Source organism: Cannabis sativa, chromosome 3 (assembly GCF_029168945.1).
Source record: "Cannabis sativa cultivar Pink pepper isolate KNU-18-1 chromosome 3, ASM2916894v1, whole genome shotgun sequence".
NCBI lineage: Eukaryota > Viridiplantae > Streptophyta > Magnoliopsida > Rosales > Cannabaceae > Cannabis > Cannabis sativa.
The window spans coordinates 189,559-213,801 of NC_083603.1; the positions used below are offsets into that span (position 1 = coordinate 189,559).

The 24,243-nt window shown below is 34.8% G+C and overlaps 6 protein-coding genes across 9 annotated transcripts; 3 read left to right on the forward strand and 3 right to left on the reverse strand.

Annotated features, from left to right (window-relative positions):
* Positions 1-144: 144 nt before the first annotated feature.
* On the reverse strand, positions 145-3,257 carry LOC115710048 (pentatricopeptide repeat-containing protein At1g10270). Its single transcript, XM_030638360.2, has 2 exons — positions 764-3,257; positions 145-416 (listed from the first exon to the last, which is right to left on the reverse strand). The coding sequence occupies exons 1-2, from the start codon at positions 3,188-3,190 to the stop codon at positions 378-380; spliced, it is 2,466 nt and encodes an 821-aa protein (XP_030494220.2). The 5' UTR covers positions 3,191-3,257; the 3' UTR covers positions 145-377.
* Positions 3,258-3,309: 52 nt separating this feature from the next.
* LOC115710050 (pentatricopeptide repeat-containing protein At4g38010) lies at positions 3,310-7,447 on the forward strand. Of its 3 annotated transcripts, none has more exons than XM_030638367.2 (5): positions 3,349-3,509; positions 6,042-6,209; positions 6,301-6,423; positions 6,740-6,842; positions 6,943-7,447. In XM_030638367.2, the coding sequence occupies exons 2-5, from the start codon at positions 6,115-6,117 to the stop codon at positions 7,174-7,176; spliced, it is 555 nt and encodes a 184-aa protein (XP_030494227.2). In that variant the 5' UTR covers positions 3,349-3,509; positions 6,042-6,114; the 3' UTR covers positions 7,177-7,447. The 3 variants fall into 3 exon arrangements, with proteins under 3 accessions (XP_030494223.2, XP_030494227.2, XP_030494229.2); XM_030638369.2 differs by having other exon boundaries at positions 3,355-3,509; positions 6,075-6,209; XM_030638363.2 differs by lacking the exons at positions 6,042-6,209; positions 6,301-6,423; positions 6,740-6,842; positions 6,943-7,447 and adding an exon at positions 4,048-5,883 and having other exon boundaries at positions 3,310-3,509.
* A 153-nt stretch (positions 7,448-7,600) lies between these two features.
* On the reverse strand, positions 7,601-10,189 carry LOC115710052 (peroxisomal 2,4-dienoyl-CoA reductase [(3E)-enoyl-CoA-producing]). Its single transcript, XM_030638370.2, has 5 exons — positions 9,882-10,189; positions 9,216-9,375; positions 8,454-8,623; positions 8,143-8,365; positions 7,601-8,027 (listed from the first exon to the last, which is right to left on the reverse strand). Exons 1-5 carry the CDS (start codon positions 10,065-10,067, stop codon positions 7,876-7,878), a joined length of 891 nt encoding a protein of 296 aa, XP_030494230.1. The 5' UTR covers positions 10,068-10,189; the 3' UTR covers positions 7,601-7,875.
* A 1,079-nt stretch (positions 10,190-11,268) lies between these two features.
* On the forward strand, positions 11,269-14,675 carry LOC115708886 (DEAD-box ATP-dependent RNA helicase 36). Its single transcript, XM_030636900.2, has 6 exons — positions 11,269-12,126; positions 12,793-13,115; positions 13,263-13,466; positions 13,553-13,634; positions 13,731-13,829; positions 14,296-14,675. The coding sequence occupies exons 1-6, from the start codon at positions 11,533-11,535 to the stop codon at positions 14,488-14,490; spliced, it is 1,497 nt and encodes a 498-aa protein (XP_030492760.2). The 5' UTR covers positions 11,269-11,532; the 3' UTR covers positions 14,491-14,675.
* Positions 14,676-14,787: 112 nt separating this feature from the next.
* LOC115708888 (nuclear transcription factor Y subunit C-2) lies at positions 14,788-17,031 on the reverse strand. Of its 2 annotated transcripts, none has more exons than XM_030636901.2 (2): positions 16,829-17,031; positions 14,788-15,918 (listed from the first exon to the last, which is right to left on the reverse strand). In XM_030636901.2, the coding sequence occupies exon 2, from the start codon at positions 15,832-15,834 to the stop codon at positions 15,031-15,033; it is 804 nt and encodes a 267-aa protein (XP_030492761.2). In that variant the 5' UTR covers positions 15,835-15,918; positions 16,829-17,031; the 3' UTR covers positions 14,788-15,030. The 2 variants fall into 2 exon arrangements, with proteins under 2 accessions (XP_030492761.2, XP_030492762.2); XM_030636902.2 differs by having other exon boundaries at positions 14,788-15,870; positions 16,829-16,987.
* Positions 17,032-21,143: 4,112 nt separating this feature from the next.
* Positions 21,144-22,798, forward strand: LOC115710262 (GRAS family protein RAD1-like). The gene has a single exon (XM_030638621.2). The coding sequence runs from the start codon at positions 21,217-21,219 to the stop codon at positions 22,756-22,758; it is 1,542 nt and encodes a 513-aa protein (XP_030494481.2). The 5' UTR covers positions 21,144-21,216; the 3' UTR covers positions 22,759-22,798.
* Positions 22,799-24,243: the final 1,445 nt, after the last annotated feature.

Consider the following 24,243-nt stretch of genomic DNA (forward strand, 5'->3'; position numbering starts at 1 on the left):
TACATCTTTCATCTATATTTTGTTCCACCCTCAACCAACCATCTTTGCTACTGATTTGGTTTAGATTCATTCAATAAAGTTTCTTTCACTATCGACCATTTTGCAACAACACTTATGATACTTTCAAGTACACAACAACAACACTAAGCAACATGTTTTCTTTATAAAAAAATAAAATAAAATAAAGAACCCAAAATACAGTTACAAACTATAAAAGGTAATGTTTTGTAAATTTCATTTGGTCGATTAGATTATTTGATTTTCAAAACTATTAATCAAATTAACCAATAAAATATGGTACTCCCAACACTTGGGAAAACAGAGAAATGATATTGGAACAGGGGTCGGTTCCAGGCTTTTGTCTGAAAAAAGGAAGCCTAACTGTAATTTCTTAATGCTTCTGGTGTGCCTTCGAACTGATAGCAATTAAGATCAAACTCAAAGTATCAGAATTTAGCAGAAAAAAAGAGGGAAATTGACCCAATGCCACAGTTAACTTCATAAGCTCATAATTCAGCTCCAAATATAGTATATAGGCAAAAGTTTACAAACAAGGGTATACCAAGATTATTTATAATGAAGGAGCGTACAATACTGTGATGATAGCTCAAAAATACAAGAATAATTTATCAATAATCAATCTGCTGTTCTCGTACATGCAGATGTTGTATAGAGCATAAAACAGAAGACAATTAATGGTCAGCATTGGCATAGTTGTAAGTAAGAATAAAATGATGAAAGCACAAAATCAAGCAGCCGCTACCTGGTCTGTCACTTGAGGCTGATTGGATTCTGATTGCAAATGTTGTTGTCCGTAAGACTCTGATTGCTGAACATATGGTCCTGCCAATTGAGAGGGTCCTGGTGGAGAGTGTTGCGGTGCTCCCATACGCCATTCACTCATTTGATGATGATTATGATTATATGGTCGTCCTGTTTCTGACTGCAATTGTTGCTGTCCTGACATTCGGTAAGAGTCTGATTGTTGACCATATTGTCCTGGCATTCGTGGATGTCCTGATGGAGGAGGCTGCGATGGTGCTCTCGAAGACCATCCATCCATTTGAGAATATTGTTGAGACATTTGATGATAATATGGTCCTGCTGGTTGTGGGTATTGTGGCATTTGAGACTGCTGGGGACTCATTTGAGTGGATGCTGAATACGTGTTTTGTGGGGATGTCATTTGGGCGTGCTGGGGACTCATTTGAGCGGATGCTGAATACGTGTTTTGTGGGGATGTCATTTGAGGCGCAACTGATGACATTTGAGCCCCTGATGGAAGATTTTGGGGACTTGTTTGAGAGGGTGCTGAATAAATGTTTTGTGGCGCTGTCATTTGAGGTGCCACAGATGCCATTTGGTAAGGCCCAACCATCTGAGCAGGCTGCGATGGTTGCTGTGGCTGTGGCTGATGAAATCCATTCCTTGGAGGATATCCTGAATTCTCAGGTACTCTAACTTGAGCTCTTCCAAATGACTGCTGTCGTGGTCCTGTCATTCGAGAGGGCAGTGTGTGTCCCCATCGATTCATACTTAACACTCTTTCGATCTCCTCCGTACGCCCAGCTTTGCCAAAAGCCTCATTTACAAATTGTTGAAGAGTAGGATTAACCCCAAGGCGACATCTTATCATCTCCTCAAGCAACTCCCGACACGAATCAAATGATTCTTCATTACAAAGTCCCTTAATCACAACCTCATAGCAGCTGACATCAGGCTTCGGATCTTTCTCTCCCATTTTCTTCAAAATCTGAGCACAGTCAACTGCTTTACCATTTTTAATAAATTCCTCAAACACCCTATTACAAAAACCGGCAACAACCCTCAAACCAGCTTCAACCATTCTACACAATGTTTTCAAACCATCATCTATCCTATCTACTTTCAGATAAGCATCAATAAGAGTCTTGTAAGTATTCACATCAGGAGACAAAGACTTCGAACACAACTCCGAAAACAACATCTCGGCCTCGGATAACATCCCGATTTCACAATATCTAGTAATCATATTATTATACCCAGCAACATCCATAGCAAAAGGTTTAGAATTTACCTTACTCCCCACTTTTCTAAAAGTAGCAATGGCCTCTTCAATCTCCCCATGCTTGAAACACTCATTCACCATAATGTTAAAAGTTTCCGAATTCACAGCCTGAAAATTGGGAGGAGTGTGATTATCCAACATCTGATCAAACAAAGCCAAAGCTTCAATCTTTTTCCCATGTTTCAACAAAACCTCCAACAGAACATTACAAGTAGCTGGAATCATCTTGAATTGTCTATCTAGCAAAGACTTATAAGACTCCATAGCTTCCTTCTCTCTCCCATTATTAAAAAACCATTCCATAAAAGTTGCATTAACAACCCCATCATAAACCAAACACCTTTCCTTAAGCTCATCAAAAAGCTCATTAGCTTTATCCAAATTCCCCAAATTAAGAAACCCAGAAATCAAATTATTGTAAACCAAAGAATCAGCACCATGCCCTTTACTCAACATTTCCCTCAATAAATCCACAGCCTCCTCAATCCTACCGGAATCGATTAACCCTTTAGTCAAATGCCGGAATGTCACCGGAGAAGGACTAAAAGGAGCATTAGCAATAATATAACGATAAATCTCAATACCAACATCAACTCTACCCTCATCACAATGAGTATTAATAAGATTATTATACGAAACAATATTCGGAACTATGTTTGATTGGTTGAAAAAGAACTGAAAAAGTGAAACAGCTTCAGTGTATCGCTTACCGCGGTACATGGCGGCGATAATAGCGTTACAGGTGAAGACAGTAGGTCGAGTATTGGAGAACACAGAGTGACGAGCTACAGCAGAGGCAGCATCGAGATCTCCAGCTCGAATCAGGGATTGAACTCTGTTATGAAGGTTAAGGCGAGGGCCAACCAGAGCAGAGGTTGAATCGGGAAGACGAGGAGCATTTGGGTCACGAGGAGTAGGAGGGTGAGGGTCGCGGCGGAGGGCGTGGAGTGGCGGCTCGATGCGGAGGCGGCGTTTTCGGCGGCGGCGCTCGGCGGCGGCTTCTTCGGCTGAGGAGAAGGCGAAGGATCGGCGGGGAGTGAGGAGAGAGTGAGGAGTGGGTTGGTGGAGGAGAGATGAGAGGGTTGGGGTGGCGGCGGAGGAAGGGCGGCGGAGAGATCGGAGGAGGAGGCGGTAGAGTGACATGGTTGTGAGGTTGGGAGTTCAGAGAGAGATTCAGATAAAACCCTCTTAAACCCCTCATTGTCTCAAACGCACTACATTTATATCTTAGAACCTTTTTTTGTATAGTTTACAAAAATACCATATATTTTGGAGCCCAAACATAAGCCCAATCCAATAGCCCAATTATTGAAAAACTAGGTCAGTCTCCTCTCTCACTCTCCACTACACACAACGGTAGAAAATCTCTCAGCTCTGACTGAGCCATCTCCGGCCACCCTCTGTCTCGACACCACCATCTTCTTCTCACTCTCTCGCCGGAATCTCCACCACCTCAATCACGGTATAGTTTATGTTCATCTCTCGTTCTTCTCATTTGATTTAATTCTCACCTCATATTAAAATAAGAACTTCTATTGTTGTTTGGAACTGGAACTTAATGAACATGGTGTGTTGATTTTCTGCTTTGTTTCTTAAAGTCTTTCTCTTTTATTTTATAATTCATAATGAATCCAATTTTTGTGTGAATAATTTGTAGAATTTTATAATTTAGGTTAAATTATGGAAAAACCTTACTGCTGATATGAAACGAAGATATCTTTGATGATGATAGTAAAATGAATGTATTATTGAGAAAAAACGATAATAATAAGCAAAAGTTGGATATTTGGAACAAAGAAACATATTGTTTTCTTAATTACATAGAATTAACTTTTTGGAGGGATTTGATTCCTCTTTAAATTATTCTTCAAATCAATGTTAGAGAAACATGTTTTTTTTTTACAATGAACGTTTCATTCAAAATGATAATAGTATAATAAAATAAATAAGTTGCCCGAATTGTATGCTGTCCAACATTTTTGTTTGTTTGAAGAATTTAGATAAAGAGCTGACTGTTAAAGAAGCAATTTTTTGGGGCTTTAAAAAAAAGAGATGAATTGATTGATATGATAGGAGAGGTGTAGAAGTAGTACTATGCATACTTCAAAATGGGTTCTTGTGGATTGTATTCGGAGATGCAATAACTGGAGATCTTTCAAGCAAATCCATGCCCACTTGTTAACAACTGGTCTAGTTTATAATGATGACTTAATCACGAACACTATTGTCGACTACTTTGGCAAAACTACTGCTGCTTTTGTTGTTGATTACGCCTGTGATTTCTTCAAACATTTGGATTCGCGGTCGAGCTCTTTCCCTTTCAATACGTTGATTTCTGGGTATGCAGGAAGGGACATGCCAAGGGAAGGGGTTTTGGTGTATAGAAGATTAGTGAGAGATGGGTTTGTACCCGATACCTTCACTTTCCCGCCTCTTCTGAAGTCATGTACTAAGTCCCGGGGAATTGGAGAAGGGAGACAGTTCCATGCAGTGATTTTCAATATGGGGTTTTCAAGTCATGTTTATGTGCTAAACTCGCTAGTGCATATGTACAGTGTTTGTGGTGATTGTAAAGGTGCTTCTGCAGTGTTTGATGAAATGCTTGTGAGAGATGCGGTCTCTTGGTCGTGTTTAATATCTGGGTTTGTGAAAACTGAGTTGTTTGATGAGGCCATAGCTTTGTTCTTGAAAATGGAGGTTGAACCCAATATGGCGACTTTTGTTAGCGTACTTGTGGCCTGTGGCCGAAAAGGGTATTTGAGATTGGGGAAGGGGATTCATGGACTGAGTTTTAAGCGTCCCGTAGACACTCCTTTGCTTTTAGGCAATGCTTTGATGGATATGTATGTCAAGTGTGAGCATTTGTGTGAAGCCAAGCAAACCTTTGATGAACTTTCAGAAAGGGATGTTGTTTCCTGGACATGCGTCATAAGTGGATTGGTGCAAAGTGAACACCCCAAGGGGTCATTAGAATTGTTCTGCGAGATGCAGCAATCAGGAATCGAACCTGATAAAATTATACTTACGAGTGTGCTTTCTGCTTGCGCGAGTCTTGGGGCTCTTGATTACGGGAGATGGGTCCATGAGTACATCGATCGCAGTGGCATCAAATGGGATATTCAAATTGGGACTGCTATGATGGACATGTATGCAAAATGTGGCTGTATAAAGATGGCATTACAGATTTTCAATGAAATGCCTCGTAGGAATATCGTTACATGGAATGCCTTGTTGAGTGGTTTGGCAATGAATGGCCAGGCACACGAAGCACTGGGACAGTTCAAAGAGATGACAAGGTCGAACGTCAGACCAAATGAGGTGACCTTTCTAGCAATTCTAACAGCTTGCGGTCATTCTGGTTTGGTTGATGAAGGGCGTACGTACTTTCATCAGATGATGAGAGAACCCTATAATGTTTCTCCAAGGTTGGAACATTATGGATGCATGGTTGACTTGCTGTGTAGGGCTGGACTCTTGGATGAGGCTCAAAAATTGATAAAGTCTATGCCAATGCAGGCTGATGTGTTAATATGGGGAGCTCTTCTTAGTGCCTGCAAGACCTTTGGAAATTTTGAACTTTCTCATGAAATATTAGATGGGCTCCTAGAGCTTGAATCTGAAGATAGTGGGGTTTATGTGCTCCTATCAAATATATATGCTACTAATGAAAAATGGAGTGATGTAATAAAGGTGAGGAGGCTAATGAAAGAGAAAGGCATAAGAAAGGCACCAGGGTCCAGTGTGTAATATGCTTTTCAATGAATTTCCAATATATATTATAATGTGAGTTATAGTTTCTTGAGTAGATAAATTATGAAATTTTTTTAGAACTTGAATCTTTGTTTGTTTGATTGATATTAGTTCGACTGAAATCTTAGTTGTGTTGCAACTTTTCAAGAACTGCTATAGATGAACCAGTCCTCCTAACTTGCCCGTTGTGCATCCCTATTCTAGATTGATAAAGATGTTTTTAAACTCATTTTGACTCTTATAGAGCTCCTTTGTGTTCTGGAGTTCGGTGATTCAGTAAGGACTTAAGAGAAAGGGAATTCCCAAGAGCAGCAGCCATGTCTTTCATGAAGGGAGATTTGCTTACGAAAACCAGAAAGCTTGTCAAGGGTTTGGCCATCGCAGAGCCTCGTTGGCTCAAAGCAATGGAACTGTAAGTCCTATTTTCTCAATGATATTTATTATTCTCCAATTTTTCTTTTCTTGTTTAATGAAGTTTGCTTTGCCTGATTTCGATGTCTTAGGGCACCACCTCCAGCATTTCCTCGTAGTGACGGTAAAGTAAAGACGATCACTCTCCCAGAAGATGTTTATACCAACAAGTTCTACAAGAAACATCCAAATGCCAAATACGAAGAGGCCTTCGAGTAATTTCACTTCTTTAAAATCTCTCTCTGCATTTTATTTAAGAGGGGTAACTCAAACGGTCAGACATGTGATTTTGCTCCCACAATGTCTGAGGTTCGAGTCCCTCCTAAACACTTACATAGTAATTGTTAGGCAAAACAAACAATAAATCTCTTTATACATTTTCACAAACTTAATTTTGCTTCATGCCCTTTTCCTAATTCTTTTCTTTAAAATCTTTTTTATTTATTTTGAATTTGCAATTTTGTGAATGATAGGATAGTTTTGAAGTCAATGGATAGACTTTAAAGTATTTGTTGCTTTGTTCTTGAACAGTTTTTGTAGTTTCGATCCTCCTCCAGCTCGTTTATATGGTTTGCGGATTCTAGACTTGAAGGAGCAAGGAGTTAGTGAGGATGCAGCAATGGCAACTGCAGATGTAACTTATACTTTCAAATTCTCACTTTTAATGTTGCTTTCCAATATATATTTACACAAACACGTCTACACTGATTACTGATTCTTGGGACGGTATACAGATGGAGTATCGGTCAGAGAAGAAGGCTAAGAAGAAGGCTTATGCTCGGTTGAAGCAAATTTCACGTATCCAAGGGAAGAAACCGCCTCCTAATCCATACTCAAGTGCCATCAGAGAGATACAAGCCGAGGAAAGAAAATATGTTCATGAGAGATTCTTTAACCCGAAAATTCAAGAAGCAGTAAGGCAACTGAAAGAGGAAAAAGCCGAACGCTTTGCTAGTAACCCATTTTGAAGGATCACAAATTCACAAATTTTTAAGTTTCTGAGAAGAAGAAGAATCTTGAATGTTGCCTTGCACCTTGTTTGATTATTGCATAATGATGATTATGCTCTGGGAAGAGTAGGACATATAAATATATTCAAGTGCAATAATTTTCATGCCCTTTACCATTTGGGCCTCTACTCCCCATAAACTTTCTGTGTGTTACTTTAGATATTTATTACAAGTTTTGTTAAATATTGATTACTTTAGATATTTAAATGAAGTTAATCTTGATTCTTCAGTCTTGTAAGTCTCAAAGAAGAAAAGAATTAGTGTCGCACTATAACCTATTTCGTATTTTCTTTTAAGGAATGATGTACCCGAAAATATGTACCAAAATATTACACAAAATAGTTAAAAAAAATTCTCACTTAATGTAATTGTTTTCGGAATATTTTGGGAACCAACCATTACTTTTTCAATAGAATTCATCAAGAGAAACAACAATTGTACCAATGGATTGAGGAAGTGAAGTCAACAAAAAAGGCGACGAGCTTACACAAGAAAGGAGGACACAGAGACTAACCGAAAACCACTAAGTAATTTATTGGGCGACATTCATCACCATGTTTGAGTTAAGTTATTACATAATTCAAAGTTTTGCATAGTATTATTGGATTTATTTCACCCAAAAATAATCATCACATCTAATCTTCACTATAGTTGGGTTTATATCTTGCTCCTTGGGACTAATGGTGCATCCCTAGACCTCTTCTCCACAGTCCTTGAAATCTGTCTAACTGCCTCCTTAGCTAGATGCCGAGGGCGGCTCAGCCAAAGTCCTCCATCAACAACAAGTGTAGTTCCATTTATGTATTTACCTAAACAAAACAAGAAAGTACACAAAATGGATTGTTGATTAAGACCACCTCGAAATCAATTGACAATGAGTAGAGTAAACACATGACTCCGAGAAAGAGAATGAGAGATACCAACCTGCATCCGAAGCAAGATAAACAGCAGCCATAGCAATATCCCATTTCTCTCCTACTTTATACAACGGCATGTACTCTCTAGTTTTGTTTTTTATCTCATCGGGTACAAGTTTACTCAATCCGGGAGTATCCCCAATAGGACCGGGTCCAATCCCGTTCACCCTAATATCATAATCAGTTCCCCATTCTAATGCCAAGTTTCTTGTTGTAGCATCAACAGCTGCCTATAGAAACCGAAAATTAGAAACAAATTCAACATGTTGTATACAGAATGTAACGCGAAATTCCTAAACATATTGATGTTAAACTAACCTTGGCTGCTGCAACATGGATTTGATACCAAGCTGCTGTATAGTGTAAAGTAGCACTGATGTTCAATATCAATCCACCGCTCGATGAGCTCCTTCCCGGTCCATCTTTCTTTAGATACTTTAGTGCCTCATGGCACATTGTGAATGTACCAACTGAATCAATGTCAAGAACTGCAAAGGAAAGACAATGCAATGTAAGTTACAATTTTATTCCTTTAAGGCCTTTTTTGATTGTTTAATGACCGAAGAGTTAGGAAAATGGTTTTCTCAACTCTAAGGTGGATTAAGTTTTTCAACCAAGAACAACTGAGTTTCCTACCTGCTTTTCTCAACTCTAAGGTGGACTAGTTCTAATACACTCTCTTCAAGTTTGGACCTGAAAAGTGTAGGTATAATGAACGAATTTTAAGAGACTACAGGGCCGAACGTAATATTTAAAAGAATCCCACAAGGCCAAATCATAAAATTTGTGGATTTTTTGAAACAAGTCAAAAACCCACACTAGAAGCTGGCATACATTGGCCGAAAAGTCTCAAATAGAGATTAAAGGCAGAGACATCAGAAGTTTTTTATAACTCATAGAGCACAAAAACAGAGAATGAGAAGCTAAGCTAAGCTAAGCTAACTAACCGACTGTAATAGGTACTAACTTGGTCCGGAATTTTTTATTGCTCAATCCTTAAGAAACAGTTGAAGACGTTAATTATGAGAACTACAAACAAACATAGAAATCAGATAGTTGAACAACAAAGCAACACTCAACCTGTTCGAAATCCATTTGGGGACAAATCTTCTGGTGAAACAAGGAAATTTCCAGCTGCAGAGTTGACAAGAATGTCAAGTCTCCCAAAATGCTCAAAAGTTGATTCAACAACTCTTTTTGCATCTTCTTGCTTACGAACATCCCCTTGAAAACCAACAGCCTAAGACAAAAATAAGAAAAAAATTTGAAAAAGAAAACAATGAAATTTTTATTTTTGTTGTCGAAACAAAATCTACACAATTCTATCAATTAAAAGCTCGTTTGGTATACCATATTAGATCATATATTGTATTGTAAAGTATTAACTAAATTGTGTTTTACATTATATTTTTATATACAAATCAATATCAAATACTAATATAGTATTGTATAAAAATATGACATAAATAGAATTTTATATAATTAAGTCAACAATTAGACCCTTTAAAGTTCACTTGAAAATTCATGCATATGCTAACCAAAAAAGCAAACTAAACTAATTTACAACCCAAATCAGAACCAAAGCACAAGATCATGTTTTTTTGAGATGGGCAGATATTAAACCAATCAAAGTAAACAAATTTAATATCTTTCTCATCAACCAAACATGATTATTACAAAACAAACAAAGACCCAAAAAAGGCATTTTTGATAAAATAAGAAGAATGATAGAAAAAGGGTATATACCAAAATCCCAAGTGATTTGAGATTTGAGACAGCAGAGTCAATGACTTGTTTTCTTCGTCCCATGATGGCAATGGAAGCTCCATGTTTACCAAATTGAGTTGATATCTCAAACCCAATTCCAGATGCTCCACCTGTAATCAAAGCCACCTTACCTTTCATTATATCATCTCTGAATGGTGACTCCATTGTAGCTTTCTCCTTCTTCTGATTCGAAAATGGATTCTCTTTCTCTCTCTCTCTCTGTCTCTCTCTCTTTCTCTCTCTCTCTGTTGCTTGTGTTGTTGTAGTTGTGTCATTGTCCGATCTCCCATGTCTTCTAGCTAAGTGGTTTCGTCACAGCCACTGAAAAGAAATGGGCTTACTTTTTCAAACGTACCATTTCTTATTTTGTTTTTACAAATATACCATCTTATGTTCATAGTTACATCTTTAACAAATTAACAAACATAACTGAACTCTTAGGAACCTTTTAATTAGATTTAGAGTAGAGTAGGACTATAGTATAATGGCCAATTTATACCTTAATTTATGATGAACATGTAGATAAATACTATCATATAAATTATAAAATCATAACTTATTTAGGTACACAAAATTATAATAATTTAGAGAAAATTACATATGAAATTTTAAAAGATTTTTACTTAAATATAGTAGATTTAATTTTGCTTATTTTTTATGATTTTCTTTTTCAAAACTTTTTTTTTTCTCTATATTTTTATAAACATCTCATTTATTGATTTTTACTGTTATGTCTTCTAATGGTAAAGATGTACATTTTTTTTCATAAAGATGCGTTTTGCGGGGACCTGCCCTTAATAAGGTATGGATTTTCCATTTATATAAGAAACGGAACGGGAACAGAGATTATTTTTTATCCTCGAATGTTAAACAGATGGGGCACAAGGATAACACTTAATTATCTTTTATTAATATTTTATATTTTATAATATGTGTTTGTATTTTTCTAATACATTAGTATCATCATTTTTTTTAATTTTAAAGTTATGTTGTTGTACAATAATTAGTATATTAAATAATAAATAATGAGTAATATTTTAATTTTTATATAATTTAAAAATTTATACATTTAAATTTTTAAAATAAATTTTCATTTTACATTAGAAGATTCCGCACCCTGTTCCTCTCCCATTATCGATGGAGAATAAACGGGATAGGAATTAAAATTCTTAACGAGAATGAGAATTGGGGAGCACTCTTCGCAAATTTTCCACCCTGTGTGCATCTCTACTTTAGATAAAATTAAATATAAATGTTTTTTTGTCAAACAATTTAAGAATAAGACAATTGATTATTTAATTCGTTTTTCTAATTCTAAACTTTTTTGTATCTAAGTTGGAAGAGATGTCCCTGGTTAAAATACAGACAATTATTTTAGTTAGTTGCTATTAACAAAATTAGATAATTTATTTAAAAAAGAAAAAAGAAAAGAAACTTTTACTTAGTTAGGTTAGGTATTGTCATTAGCGGGAGAAATCTTAAACCCTAAAACTTTTCTATGTAAATTTTCCCAGAAAATTTCAACCATACAAGAAAAATTCATAGAACTATTAATCGATATTCAATACATACATTTACTTAATTCACTTCTGGTTCTTCCAATTTTCAAGCTACTCAATCCATCAAAACCATGGAAGAAGAAGATGAAGTAAACGAAAGTTTCCCTCTTTTTAAACACTCCAATAACCCTGAACCTCTCTCCAAACCCAAACCTACCGCCGCCGATTCCAATCCAGAGCCACACTTCGAGAGGTCCACAGACGCCGATCCAAGTCCCACCACCACAACTTTCAAGAACCTCGGACTCACAGAATGGGCAGTGGAGACCTGCAAAGAACTCGGGATGAAGAAACCCACGCCGGTCCAAGCTCACTGCATTCCCAAAATCCTCGCCGGAAGGGATGTGTTGGGATTGGCCCAGACCGGTAGTGGAAAGACGGCGGCTTTCGCTCTACCGATTATGCATCGGCTGACGGCGGATCCTTATGGGGTTTTCGCGCTTGTGGTGACTCCGACGAGGGAGTTGGCGTTTCAGTTGGCTGAGCAGTTTAGGGCATTGGGTTCGGCTGTACACTTGCGTTGTGCTGTTATTGTTGGTGGAGAAGATATGCTTACTCAGATGAAGAAATTGGTTGAAAGGCCTCATGTGGTTATTGCTACTCCTGGTAGACTTAAGGTCTTGCTTGAGAATTCTGAGATTCCTCCGGTCTTCTCTAATACTAAGGTATAGAAGAAGCTTTGTTTTTTAGTTCAGAAATTTATGATTATGTCTCTTAGAATGAATGAAGGGATAATTTCCCAAAAAAAAAAAATTAAACACAAAAACAACAAAAAAAAATTACAAAAATACTGTCTGTAATGAATCAAGCTAATACTTTGTGTTGTTGGGAGTTATTTATTCTGTGTTTTCCTTAGAAAGTGGTGGTTTTAATACTAAAGGTGAAAATGGCTTTTTTTGGTTCAAAATATTTTAGTCCAGAAATCTCTGATTATGTCTCCAAGAATGATTTTGGAAGTTTTTAGTGTTTATATATTTAAGCTCATGTAACCTTGTATTGATCTAGGCAAATACTTTGTGATGTTGGAAATCATGTATTCGAAGTTTTCCTTAGAAACCAGTAAGAGTTTTTCTTTTTGTAAAAATAGCCGTTATGAAAAAATTTATTAGCAAAATAACAACGTTTTGCTTGTGTGACCAGAAATTACACTATGCTGATCACAAAACGACCATATAAATTTACTAATTTAACATTTTCATGTTGTTAGTTTTGCAAATTTCCTGAAACGAGTTGTTTAATTGTCTCATGTGGCCGGTAGAGGGTAGAAGAATTTAGATTTTGCATTATTATATGTGAACTCACTGCTTGTATTTACTCTGTTTTTGCATCAGTTTCTGGTTTTGGATGAAGCAGATAGAGTATTAGATGTTGGGTTTGAAGAGGAGTTAAGAATGGTGTTTCAGTGCATCCCAAAGAAACGCCAAACTTTGTTGTTCTCTGCAACAATGACTGAAAACCTTCAGGCACTACTGGAGGTTTCTCCAAATAAGGCATACTTTTATGAAGAATATCAAGGGTTTAAGACAGTTGATACTCTTAAGCAGCAGTATCTTCTTGTACCGAATGATGTCAAGGATGTTTATCTGGTTCATATTCTGTCTAAAATGGAAGATATGGGTGTTCGGTCTGCCATGATATTTGTCTCAACTTGCAGGTAGTCCTTAACCTTGAAAAAAATCTGAACCTTTTTTCACCATTTACTTTGATCTTCTTTAACATTAAAAGATATTGCTCCATGAAATTTAGAATTTTCCTTTGAGTGCTTTTTCAATCAATGAATTGTTGTTTAATATGGTTGCAGAACTTGTCATCAATTGAGTTTATTACTCGAGCATCTTGATCAAACAGCTGTGGCAATGCATTCATTCAATTCACAGCCCCTCAGGCTCACTGCGTTAAACCGCTTCAAATCTGGAAAGGTTCCCGTATTGCTTGCAACTGATGTTGCCAGTCGTGGTTTGGATATTCCAACAGTTGATCTTGTTATCAACTATGATATTCCAAGGTTTTTGTTTAGATTCTTATCTTTTCTTTTATGGGGTTGTTTTTGCCAAGCACTTTAATGTAAAATCTAACAGCGCTCTCGTCCAGGTTTCCAAGAGATTACATTCACCGTGTTGGACGTACAGCAAGGGCAGGCAGAGGAGGGTTGGCTATCAGCTTTGTTTCCCAAGTAAGTAGAATAACCGAAATTTTGTAAAGTCATTGATTTTTATTGCAATTTTTACCTTTAAATTAATATTATTATTTATACTTTGCTTTATTGCAGACTGATGTAGACCTTGTTCACGAAATAGAAGCTGTTATCGGGAAACAATTAGAAGAATTTCAATGCAAAGAACACGAGGTGCTTTCCGACATAAGAAAGGTAAAGTTTGATCTGTCTTGTAAAAAGGGTAGTTTTCACTTATGGTATCTAATTCATTACCTATTCAATTAAGAGTTCATAAAAGTCTCTTCTAAGTTTCTTTCTTTTTTTTCCCTCCTTGATTAGACATTGGATCATGGATCTGAGTATTGTAGATTGTTATCAAGTACATGCTGAAAAGGCTTGTGCTTTATCACTCACCTAATTATCAACTCACTAGGAAGTTTGTTTTAATGGTTATGCCTTCCATTGACATCTTGGTGGTGCTTTTATTTTCATGGCATTGGCAAAGATGTGATTTTTAAATTGTCATGTTCAGTTACTTAGGAATGCAAAGCTGGTGATGTTGATTGTTCTGAAAATATATGAACGGCTTTTCGATCGATGGCATGTTGACCAAACAATTAAAAAGATATCATCTCTCATTTTCGAAATGTGCTCATTATTTTTATACATTGATGTGCAGATTTACAGTGCCAGGCGAGTGGCGATAATGAAAATGAGGGACGATGGCTTTGAAGAGAAAGCCAAAGAACGGAAAAAACAGAAGCGAAAGACACTAGCAGAGAAAGGATTATTAGACAAGAGAAGTAGAAAGAGAAAAAGGCAAAAAAGAACAGCTGAAGCTGAAATTGAAGTTGAAGCTGAGCAAACAGAATAGATTTTCTTTACAGTGCCTCTGTCATGTCATCAAGTATAATTTTTGTTTAGCTGGTTTTGATCAGCAAAGAGATCAGAGAAAAAAGAATAGATTTTATTTACCATTTTTCTTTGAAAATTGCATTGTATTATTAACCAAAGTCATCAATTTTAGTATATTCTTTAAATTTAACTTCTTTCAGATTATCTTAAAGTCTTCATTTTCTCTAAGTCTAAAATAATGGGGTTTATAAGATCATCTGCTGAAGCAAAATTTAAACTAAATTGCTCTCCCTGCTCAGAGGAAAGAAAATAGAAAGGTTGCAAAACCCAAGATTAATTTTAAATGACTAAACACAAGCCCATAAATGATACAATCTTGCAAATGAAAATGTCATAACCCACTGAGATTTTTCTATCACAAATTCACAAACTCCAACTAATGTTTAAAAAGCTACTACTGATTTCACTACAAACTAAAGGACAAATTTAAACCCATCTCCAACAATGCCGAAACAAGCTCAGGTTGGTACCCTCCTCATTACACCCCCTCTAAACAGGTTCAAGTATCGGTTTGTGGTTGCTGCTGCTGCTGTTGTTGAGGCTGAGTCTGCGGCCATGGAACGAAAGCCATAGGTGGTCTAGGCTGTTGAGCAGCGTACATTGCTGCTTGATCGACAGGTTTTCCCATGATCATCCCAGTTGGTCCAGCAGGATGCTGTTGCGGGACATAGTAGTATGGCATGTCTGCTGGCGATCCCACCACCGGAAGGGTAGCTTTAGGGACCCCGAGTCCCTCCTCTTTCAACTCATCTCTAGGAATAATATCAACAAGAAAATCGAAGACATCAGTCCTTGAAATGGCAGCTGCAATGTCATTCTTCTGTAGTGTTCTCCTTTTGTTTTCCTCGGTGTGGATCCAAGAACGCAAAGTCAGCTCGAGGATGAACATTTCACAAGCCTTAGCGAATATGACAGGAGCCTCGGCCGAAATCATTCTCACATCCTCATCAGCTTTCATTATTTTCTTGATTCGGGCAAGCGGTAAACTGTGATTTTTGAAATCAGTTGTTTGTTCGATCTCTTGCATTTGGTTAGCCCAAAACATCTGAAGCTGCTGCTGTTGCTGTTGTTGCTGCTGATGGTGGAAGTGCTGTGCTTGCTGGAACGCAAGCTGGTGCGATGAATTAGAGAAATTAGCAGGAGGCTGAGTCGGGGAAGGTACAGCCACAGCAGGAGCACCGGAAGCCACCATGGGAGCAGTTTGATACGAGGGAGGACCATACGACATTTGACCCGAACCTGCCACCATACCCACAACTGGCTGCTGCTGCTGTTGCTGTTGTGCTTGTTCTGATTGATCCATGGTTGATCACAAAAGGCGCTTGCTTTTTTTCCTTTCCTGATTATTTCGACATTACAATGCTGAGCAATACAATTTATAAAGCACCTGCCAATACAAGTACTACTGAATGAGAATAACTGAGCATATTTCATGTGTAAATCTAAGATTACTAATCAAGTTTTCGAGCTTTACAACTATTCAAAGAATCAATTCCATGTTTTCGAAATCTCCTCCTTCCACAACATTTTCATACAAAAAAAAAAAAAACCTTAACCTTATTTACATCACTTTTTAAAACTTGCATGCCTCTTTTTCCTTAACCAAAACACTAAGTGAACTATGTCAATTAGCCTTAACTAGATTAAGAGTTTTAAACACAAATTAGTATAGAAAAAGTAAACTTTACTGTGGAGATCTTCACCATTTACAAAGATCAACACATTTGGTCACAAAAAATAAAATGTGATTGAATAAACACACCATTTGTCCATTTTAGAAGTTTAGAACATGCCCTTTGGTAAAAACTTGAATAATAAACACAAAAAAGACTTACTCACCCAAATAATATATAAGTTTTTTTTTCAAGGGGTCCTTTTCCCAAAATATTAAACAAAACAAAAAAAAAACCCTTAAATTATTTTTTTATTATGAATGCATGCACTCAATTTTTCCACCAGTAACCATCAAAGCTAAAAAATTTGCATGATTTCATATTTCCCCTTAACAAAGCCCTAATCTTCTACTGCAAAACTAATAGAAAACCCCCCAAAAAAAGATCAAATTTTTAACATCACAACAGTTGCCCTAATCCCATTAATATTCCCTTAAACCAGAAAAAGCATAAAGTTCTCATTTTCCCAAAATAAAAAAGCAATCTTTATCTCATTTTTCTCAACCCAATTCCCAGAAAACCAAACACAAGAATTTCACAATAGAAAATAACACAAAAAAACAGAACGATCCAAGTAAAAAAATACTGAAATAGACAAAGAAAAAGCTTGAAGGGGATCATTACCAGCAAATTCCAGCTGATTGTTCTTCACTGTGAGAAACCCTAGAGAGAGAGAGAGTGAGAGAGAGAGAATTAAAAGGGAGGGACAGAAGGAGTTTGAATGTGGTGTTTTTTAGAGAGAGAAAGAAAGAGTACTTCTGGGGGCATCTATAGGGTGACACGTGTCGCGCACGAGGCTTCTGAACAAAAGCAAGGGTCCTTCACTGTGTCCACGTGGCATCTTGTAATTGGTTTGTTTTGTAGTGAAAGATGCTCACGTAACCTACGGTGACCTACGAGAAAAATGTGACTTGACTTTTTATCAAAATTATAGTCATACCCCTTTGATTTTACAAATTTTGCAGTCTTAGGCCCCATGAAAAAAATTATTTACTTATTGCCCCTCTCTATTGTTTATACGACGGACTAGTATGTTATTGTTTTTAGGGTTTCCGTCTAATCTTGCAATATTTTAAAATTTACTATTCCGCCTTTAGATTATTATAGTTGTCGTTTTTAAATAAAGTTAGTTTTTGGAAATATTTTTCTATATTTATTAATTTAACTTTATTTCGTTGAATTTAATGTTGGTAAGCATTGTAGGTACCGTCTGTAATGGATATAGTACTTTTTTCGTTTATTTTCTAACGTTTTGTAATGGATGTAGTACCTTTTTTTGTTTATTTTCTTACGTATAACGGAATTAACTTAACTTACAACTATATGATGGTAATTGTTTGCACACGTGGTTGCGCTTCTAAATCAAAAAGTAAAAACTATTTAGAAAAATTTAATTACTTAAGTTGTCGTTCTAAGTTAGTTTTTGGATATATGTATTCTATATTTATTAATTCAACTTTATTTCGATGAATTTAATGTGAGTAAGCATTATAGGTACCGTCTGTAATGGATATAGTTTTTTTTCATTTATTTTCTAACGGTCTATAATGGATGTAACACTTTTTTCGTTTATTTTTTTAAGCATAATGAAATTAACTTAACTTACAGCTAAGATTATAATTGTTTGCACAGTCGTCACGAATTTAAATCAAAAAGAATCTAAATCAAAATGTAAAAATTATCTAGGTAAAGTTAATCACTTAACTTGTCGTTCTTAAATAAAGTTAGTTTCTGGAAATATGTATTCTATAGTTATAAATTTAACTTTTTCTTTTCGATGAGTTTAATGTTATTAAGCACTTTAGGTACGATGCATAATGGATATAGTATTATTTTCGTTTATTTTTTTACCCATAATAAAATTATCTCAACTTACAGTTATAATTACAATTGTTTGCACATGTGGTCGAAATTCTAAATAATGGGCATTTGTTTTTGTTAGGCATAAAAAAAGAGAAATTTACAAAAATACTGGAATTTAGGTTAACTTTTACAAAAATACTATCACACGAAAAAGTTTTCAAAAAATACTATGTTTTTATAAAACATCAGTAGAACACAAAACAGAACAACTCAAAACAACAGTAGAACAACTAAAAAACACCACTAGAACACCAGTGAAAACTTAACACAGTATACTGCAGTATGAAACTTATAAAAAAACACAGTAAAAAAGTAAAAAATACCGTCTGGGAGTATTTTTGTAAAAAAAATAGCAAAAGTTAGTATACCATGTAAATTTTCCTAAAAAAATTAACTCAACTTACCATCATGTTTGACTTTGGGCATAAGCGGGCTAAGTCTGTGCCTAAGGTCTACCTAGCTTAAGGGCCTAAAAAATAATTTTAAAAATATTATATTTTTTTTTTCTAAATAAAAGTCTATTTTTTCTATGACCCACTATATTTTAGAGCCCACTAAAATTATAACTACTAACTGTTTGTACATGTGGTAAATAAAGAATTAACTTGTTTGGTAAGTAAGCAAATGAGAGAGAAATTTTCAATGTCAATCTTTTTATTTGAGACTTTTTTTTGTTATTATTTTTTTTATTTGAGACTTCAACAACCCTTGGTAGACATATAATTCATTTTAAAATACATTTGTGAGTTAATTAATTACATGTAATGTTCTTCTTAAGAAAATGCATTTTGTATCTTAACTTGGGTAAAAATAATGTGTGGATGTAATCAGCAGGGTTGGCCTGATAAATTTTGGGCCTAAGGAAAGTTTAATAAAGTTTTTTAGAAAAATGGACATTAAAATTAGGCATAATATATATGGGCCTATACAAATTTTACAAAAATATCACAACATAAAAAACTTGAAACTTCTTTTTTGGGCCTGAGTTTGGGTAGGCCCTAGACACAGGTCTAACCTGCCTTAACCTGAAATTGAAATTGGGCTTAGTAATGAGCACATGTATAAAGTACATAATAGTATCATATATATGTAAAGAATAGAGCTCATTACACTTTCCATCAATTAAAATCTAGTTAACTATTCATTAACAAAATTTGGATTGGATTAATGACAATGTGACAATTTTTTGAGGATGAATATAATGGGTACTAGGCCAAGAAAACCTTAAAGGTCCAAGGCTTTGTCACTAAGTTATAAAAGATCTCATTGACTAGTAAATAGTGGGAGGTTCATCATCACAATTGACAAAGTCATATATCTCATTATAAAGATCCATAAATGTAAGGTCTTTTCATACAAAGACATATTCATAAATAGATATCTTATTATATGAGCATTAAAGGTTATGTTACTTGTGATCTTTACACCCAAAATTGCTCACCAAATTTTATTAGTCTTATGATATTTTTAATATGTATATAATTATCTTAACTAACTCCCAATAAGAAATGACATATATTTATTCATATGTTATTGTATTAAAACTCACAATCTAACTAATAATTAAAATAAACACCAACCTCCAACTATAGCTACCTAATCCATGACTTTATGGAAACAAGTTTGACCATTAATTATTTATTTCACCCAAAAATAAGGTATCTAATTTTCACATTGATTTTCATTATATATCTAATAAAATTCATGTAAAATAACCAAAGATACAATAAAATTATTACACAACTGGTTTTGCAATGTGAAGAGCAATAATACACATAGACTAATTAAAGTTGGAAAAATTTGGTGTAATTAATTGAACTAAAAAAGAAAGAAAAATAATGAAATATATGAATTGATGAGTTTGATTGAGTAGTGGAAAGATGGCATAGGCCAGGCTTAGGCCAACTGCTATGTCTCATTGCTTGTTGGCCGACCCATTTCAGATTGACTTGTGACAAAAGCAAAACACCAATTACTCCCACAATTTCCACACATATTCATATCATAAATATTTATATATACAAATACCTTTGAGATTACCAAAACTATATATCATGTTTAAGGAATAAGCAGCCGGCTTTACACACACACATATTTAAGATTCTCTAGTTTATATTCTTTCTATCTTATTATAAAAATTACTACAAAAGAAAATTTCTAATAAATTAGCTTAGGCACATTTATGTGAAAATTGTTTTTTTGTTAGGATAAATAGCAATATGTGTGCTTAAAGTTTTAAGTTTGTAAGTAACATAAATTTAAAATTTATTTTTAGTGACATAAATATCTAATGTTTGTAAAACTGTAATTTTCTACAAGTTTTGTCAGTACATACTCCATTTTGAATTTATTAAAAAATATTTGGAAGTAGCTGATACACATGTTTAAGTCTAGATTCAATAATTTAGAATCTAGATCTTATATGTACTTTGTTTAAGATAATAATAGAGTTTGTACTGACGAAATTAAAGAAAAATTTATATAATTTTACAAACATTAAATACTTATACCGCTAAAAATAAATTTAAATTTATATCAATTATAAACTTAAAACTCTAAATATTTATGTCATGTATACTCTTTTTATTGTAATTATTTCAAAAGATTGATGATGATGTTATGTGTGTGCGACCAATAAAGTTTCTTCTTTTGGTAAAATTATAGCCACCCTTTTATTTATTTTATTCATTTTAAAGATAGGAATATTCTAAATTAAATTCTTTTTGGACTAAAATAACTCAATTCAACCTTTTAAAAAATCAAGCATTTTTTTTACTTTTATAAATGTCCAAGGTTGTAACTTGGTTATATAGACAAAAATACAGCTAGTTACTACAATACAAATATGCAACCAAGTTCCAACCAATGATTTTGATTGAATATTTAATATCTTTAAGAATTCATCATAAACATAATTAAATTCTATTTTAATGTAAAAATAACAACTTTTACATAAAGAAGATGATTCTATAGCATTTTTTTCTTCATTTGAAAGAAAAAACAATGAGAATATTCTATATAGCTTATATTAAAGGTATAACAAAGTTTTCATTTTTTTCCAAAAACCAAACAAAGTCTTCTCTTCTCTCTCAACCTCTCATCACCAAACTCATCATAATCTCTTTTCTCAACATACCCAGAAGCTAAAGATGGAATCTTTGAACATGAATTACACCTCTTTAGATCATGATCTAGCCATTAGAAGATTTTGTCCAGCTAGAGTTGAAGAAGAGCAAGGAGAATGGGAAGAGATATTGAATGAAATTGAGATGTGTTCTTCACCAACAATAACAAATCCAAATAACAACAATGGTACTAATACTCCTCTTTTGGAAGCTTGGGAAATCGATGAATTCGTCGATAGCTTCATCAACATGGATGAGCATTATGATGACAACAACAGCAGCAGCAACAACAACAACAAAGATTCACCACCACAAGATGATGGCTCGCCGGTTGAGGTTGAGACTGATGTCGGTTTGGTGGTAATGCCTAGTGTTGAAGAGGCTAATCATGGTGTGGATCAAGGGCTTCACTTGGTTCACATGTTGTTAGCTTGTGCTGAGGCTGTTGGCTGCAGAGACACCCAACTTGCAGACTCAATGCTCAATCAAATCTGGTCTTCGGTTACTCCTTATGGCGATTCTTTACAAAGGGTGTCTTATTGTTTTGCTAATGGACTTAAGTCAAGGCTCTCATTTCTCCAAAACAATGTCAACACAAATGGTACATTTATGAATGGTTCAATGGAGTTTTCTGTTTCTTTGGAGGAAAAGATTGAAGCTTTTCAACTACTTTACCAAACAACTCCTTTCATTGCACTTGGGTGTATGGTTGCAAATGAAGCTATATGTCAAGCTGCAACAAACAAAGATTATCTTCATATCATTGATTTGGGAATGGAACATACTCTTCAATGGCCATCTTTGATTAGAACTCTTGCATCAAGACAAGAAGGCTCACCGAAACAACTTCGAATCACAGGCCTAATTGATGAAGATCAAACCCTTGTTGCAGAGCTAAAAACAAGCATGAATTCACTAGTGGAAGAAGCTAACTCATTAGGTGTAACATTAAAGTTCAACCTCATATCAGAGCAAGTAACACCATCACTTTTCACTAAAGAAAAGTTAGACTTAAGAGAAGAAGAAGGGGAAGCATTGTTTTTCAATGGCTTCATGCATTTACACAAGTATGTTAAAGAGAGCAGAGGTTCACTAAAGTCAATCCTTCAATCCATAAAGAAACTTTCTCCAACATTGTTTACAATTGTTGAACAAGATGCAAACCATAATGGACCATTTTTTCTTGGGAGATTCTTGGAGTCCCTTCATTACTATTCAGCGATTTTCGATTCACTCGAGGCTAGTCTCCCTAGAAATAGCCAGCAGAGGATGAAGATTGAGAGGCATCATTTTGCAGAGGAGATAAGGAACATTGTGGCATTTGAAGGGCCAAGTAGGATTGAGAGACATGAAAGAGTTGATCAATGGAGGAGACAGTTAGGGAGAGCAGGGTTCCAAGTGTTGGGATTGAAGTGTTTGAGTCAAGCTAGGATGATGTTGTCTGTTTATGGTTGTGATGGTTACACTTTGAGTACTGAAAAGGGTTGTTTGTTGCTTGGTTGGAAAGGGAGACCTATATTGCTGGCATCTGCTTGGCAAGTAAACAATGTTCATTCTTCTTCATAGTAGTTCTCTCTCTCTCTTGGATAATATATTTCATCTTCAATTGTTTGTATTATTATTATGGCATATTCTTAAAATTGTTTTATATTAGAGATTTATGCCCCTTAACTTTCGTCCTTGAATTCAACAATCTCAATAGTTCAGGAAAAGTTTTGAACAATCTAGAAATTTGGAGGACACAATTTCATACATGTCAAAGTTCTCGAGGAGACCTAATTAGCTTTTTTATTATTATTATTATTATTATTATTATTATTATTATTATTATTATTATTATTATTAAAGTTAGTTTCATATTAGAGAATTATGCCCCTAAATAACTTCCGTCCACATCAAGTGTCTGTTTTAAAAAAAAATGGAATTAAATGGAAATCTTTGATACAACAATTTCAATAATTTGAAGAAAATTTTTAACAGTCTAAAAAGTTTGGTGAGAACGATTTGGTACATGTCTGGAGGAGAATTCTAAGTAGCCTTTTTATTATTATGACATATTCTTAAAAGTTGTATTATATTAGAGAAAGCAATAAAATTATTATCTTGTAAGTTGTGTTGCTGATATACCCAATGAAAAACACAGCACTTGGTTTTTAACAAATTGTGTGACATAAAGAATATAATAACTATCATGACTCAAAGTGGAAAAACTTCTTTTTTTAGAATGTTAACTAATGGGCTTAATGGGGCTAGTCATGACAATTGGTTTATTAAGATGGGACCATATAACATTATTGGTTTAGTTCCATAATTGAATGGAATGATTTGTGTGTTGTGTACCACCAATTACTTAACTGTTTTCTCCTTGAATTTGGAGGAAAAGGAATATAAGTTAGAATTAATAATACCAGTACCATGTTAGCAGAAATTGTAAGTCAATCTTCATCCAATTCTACTTTTGTGATGCTTTGAATCTTAGTTGTTCTCTCCAATCAATTCTCTTGAGACCATCTTTTCCTAAACTAACTATGAGCTTTCTCATTCTTAATTCTCCCACAAAACTTGAGAGCTAATGAACCAGAATAAGTTACACCTTCCTTCAATTTTCTTACAATGCAGCAAAGCATGATTATTGATCTCAAAATGACAGAGGAATCCAATCTAAACAAGCTTGTCTTGCCACATGAACATTTTAACAACAATAAAATAAACTTTCATAAGTATTCAAATGCCAAATATATTTTTATGCCACTAACAAATTGCATAATTATCAGTAATTTCAGATTTGATCAGTCTATTTTAAAGTATTGAGAGAATGAAATAGACAAATGTTTCAAAGTACAAACAACACTACAAATTCTGTTTATAATAATAATAATAATCATAAGAAGAAGAGAAAATGGTTTTCTAATAATTAGTTTCTTGGATGAACAAGTGGTCCAGTGAAGACAACAAGCCGAGAAGACTGTTCAACATGATATTCGAGGAGGCTTATTAAGAGGTCTCCTACTGGCTGTTTCTTGACTCTTTGATATTCGAGTTTGAGAACCT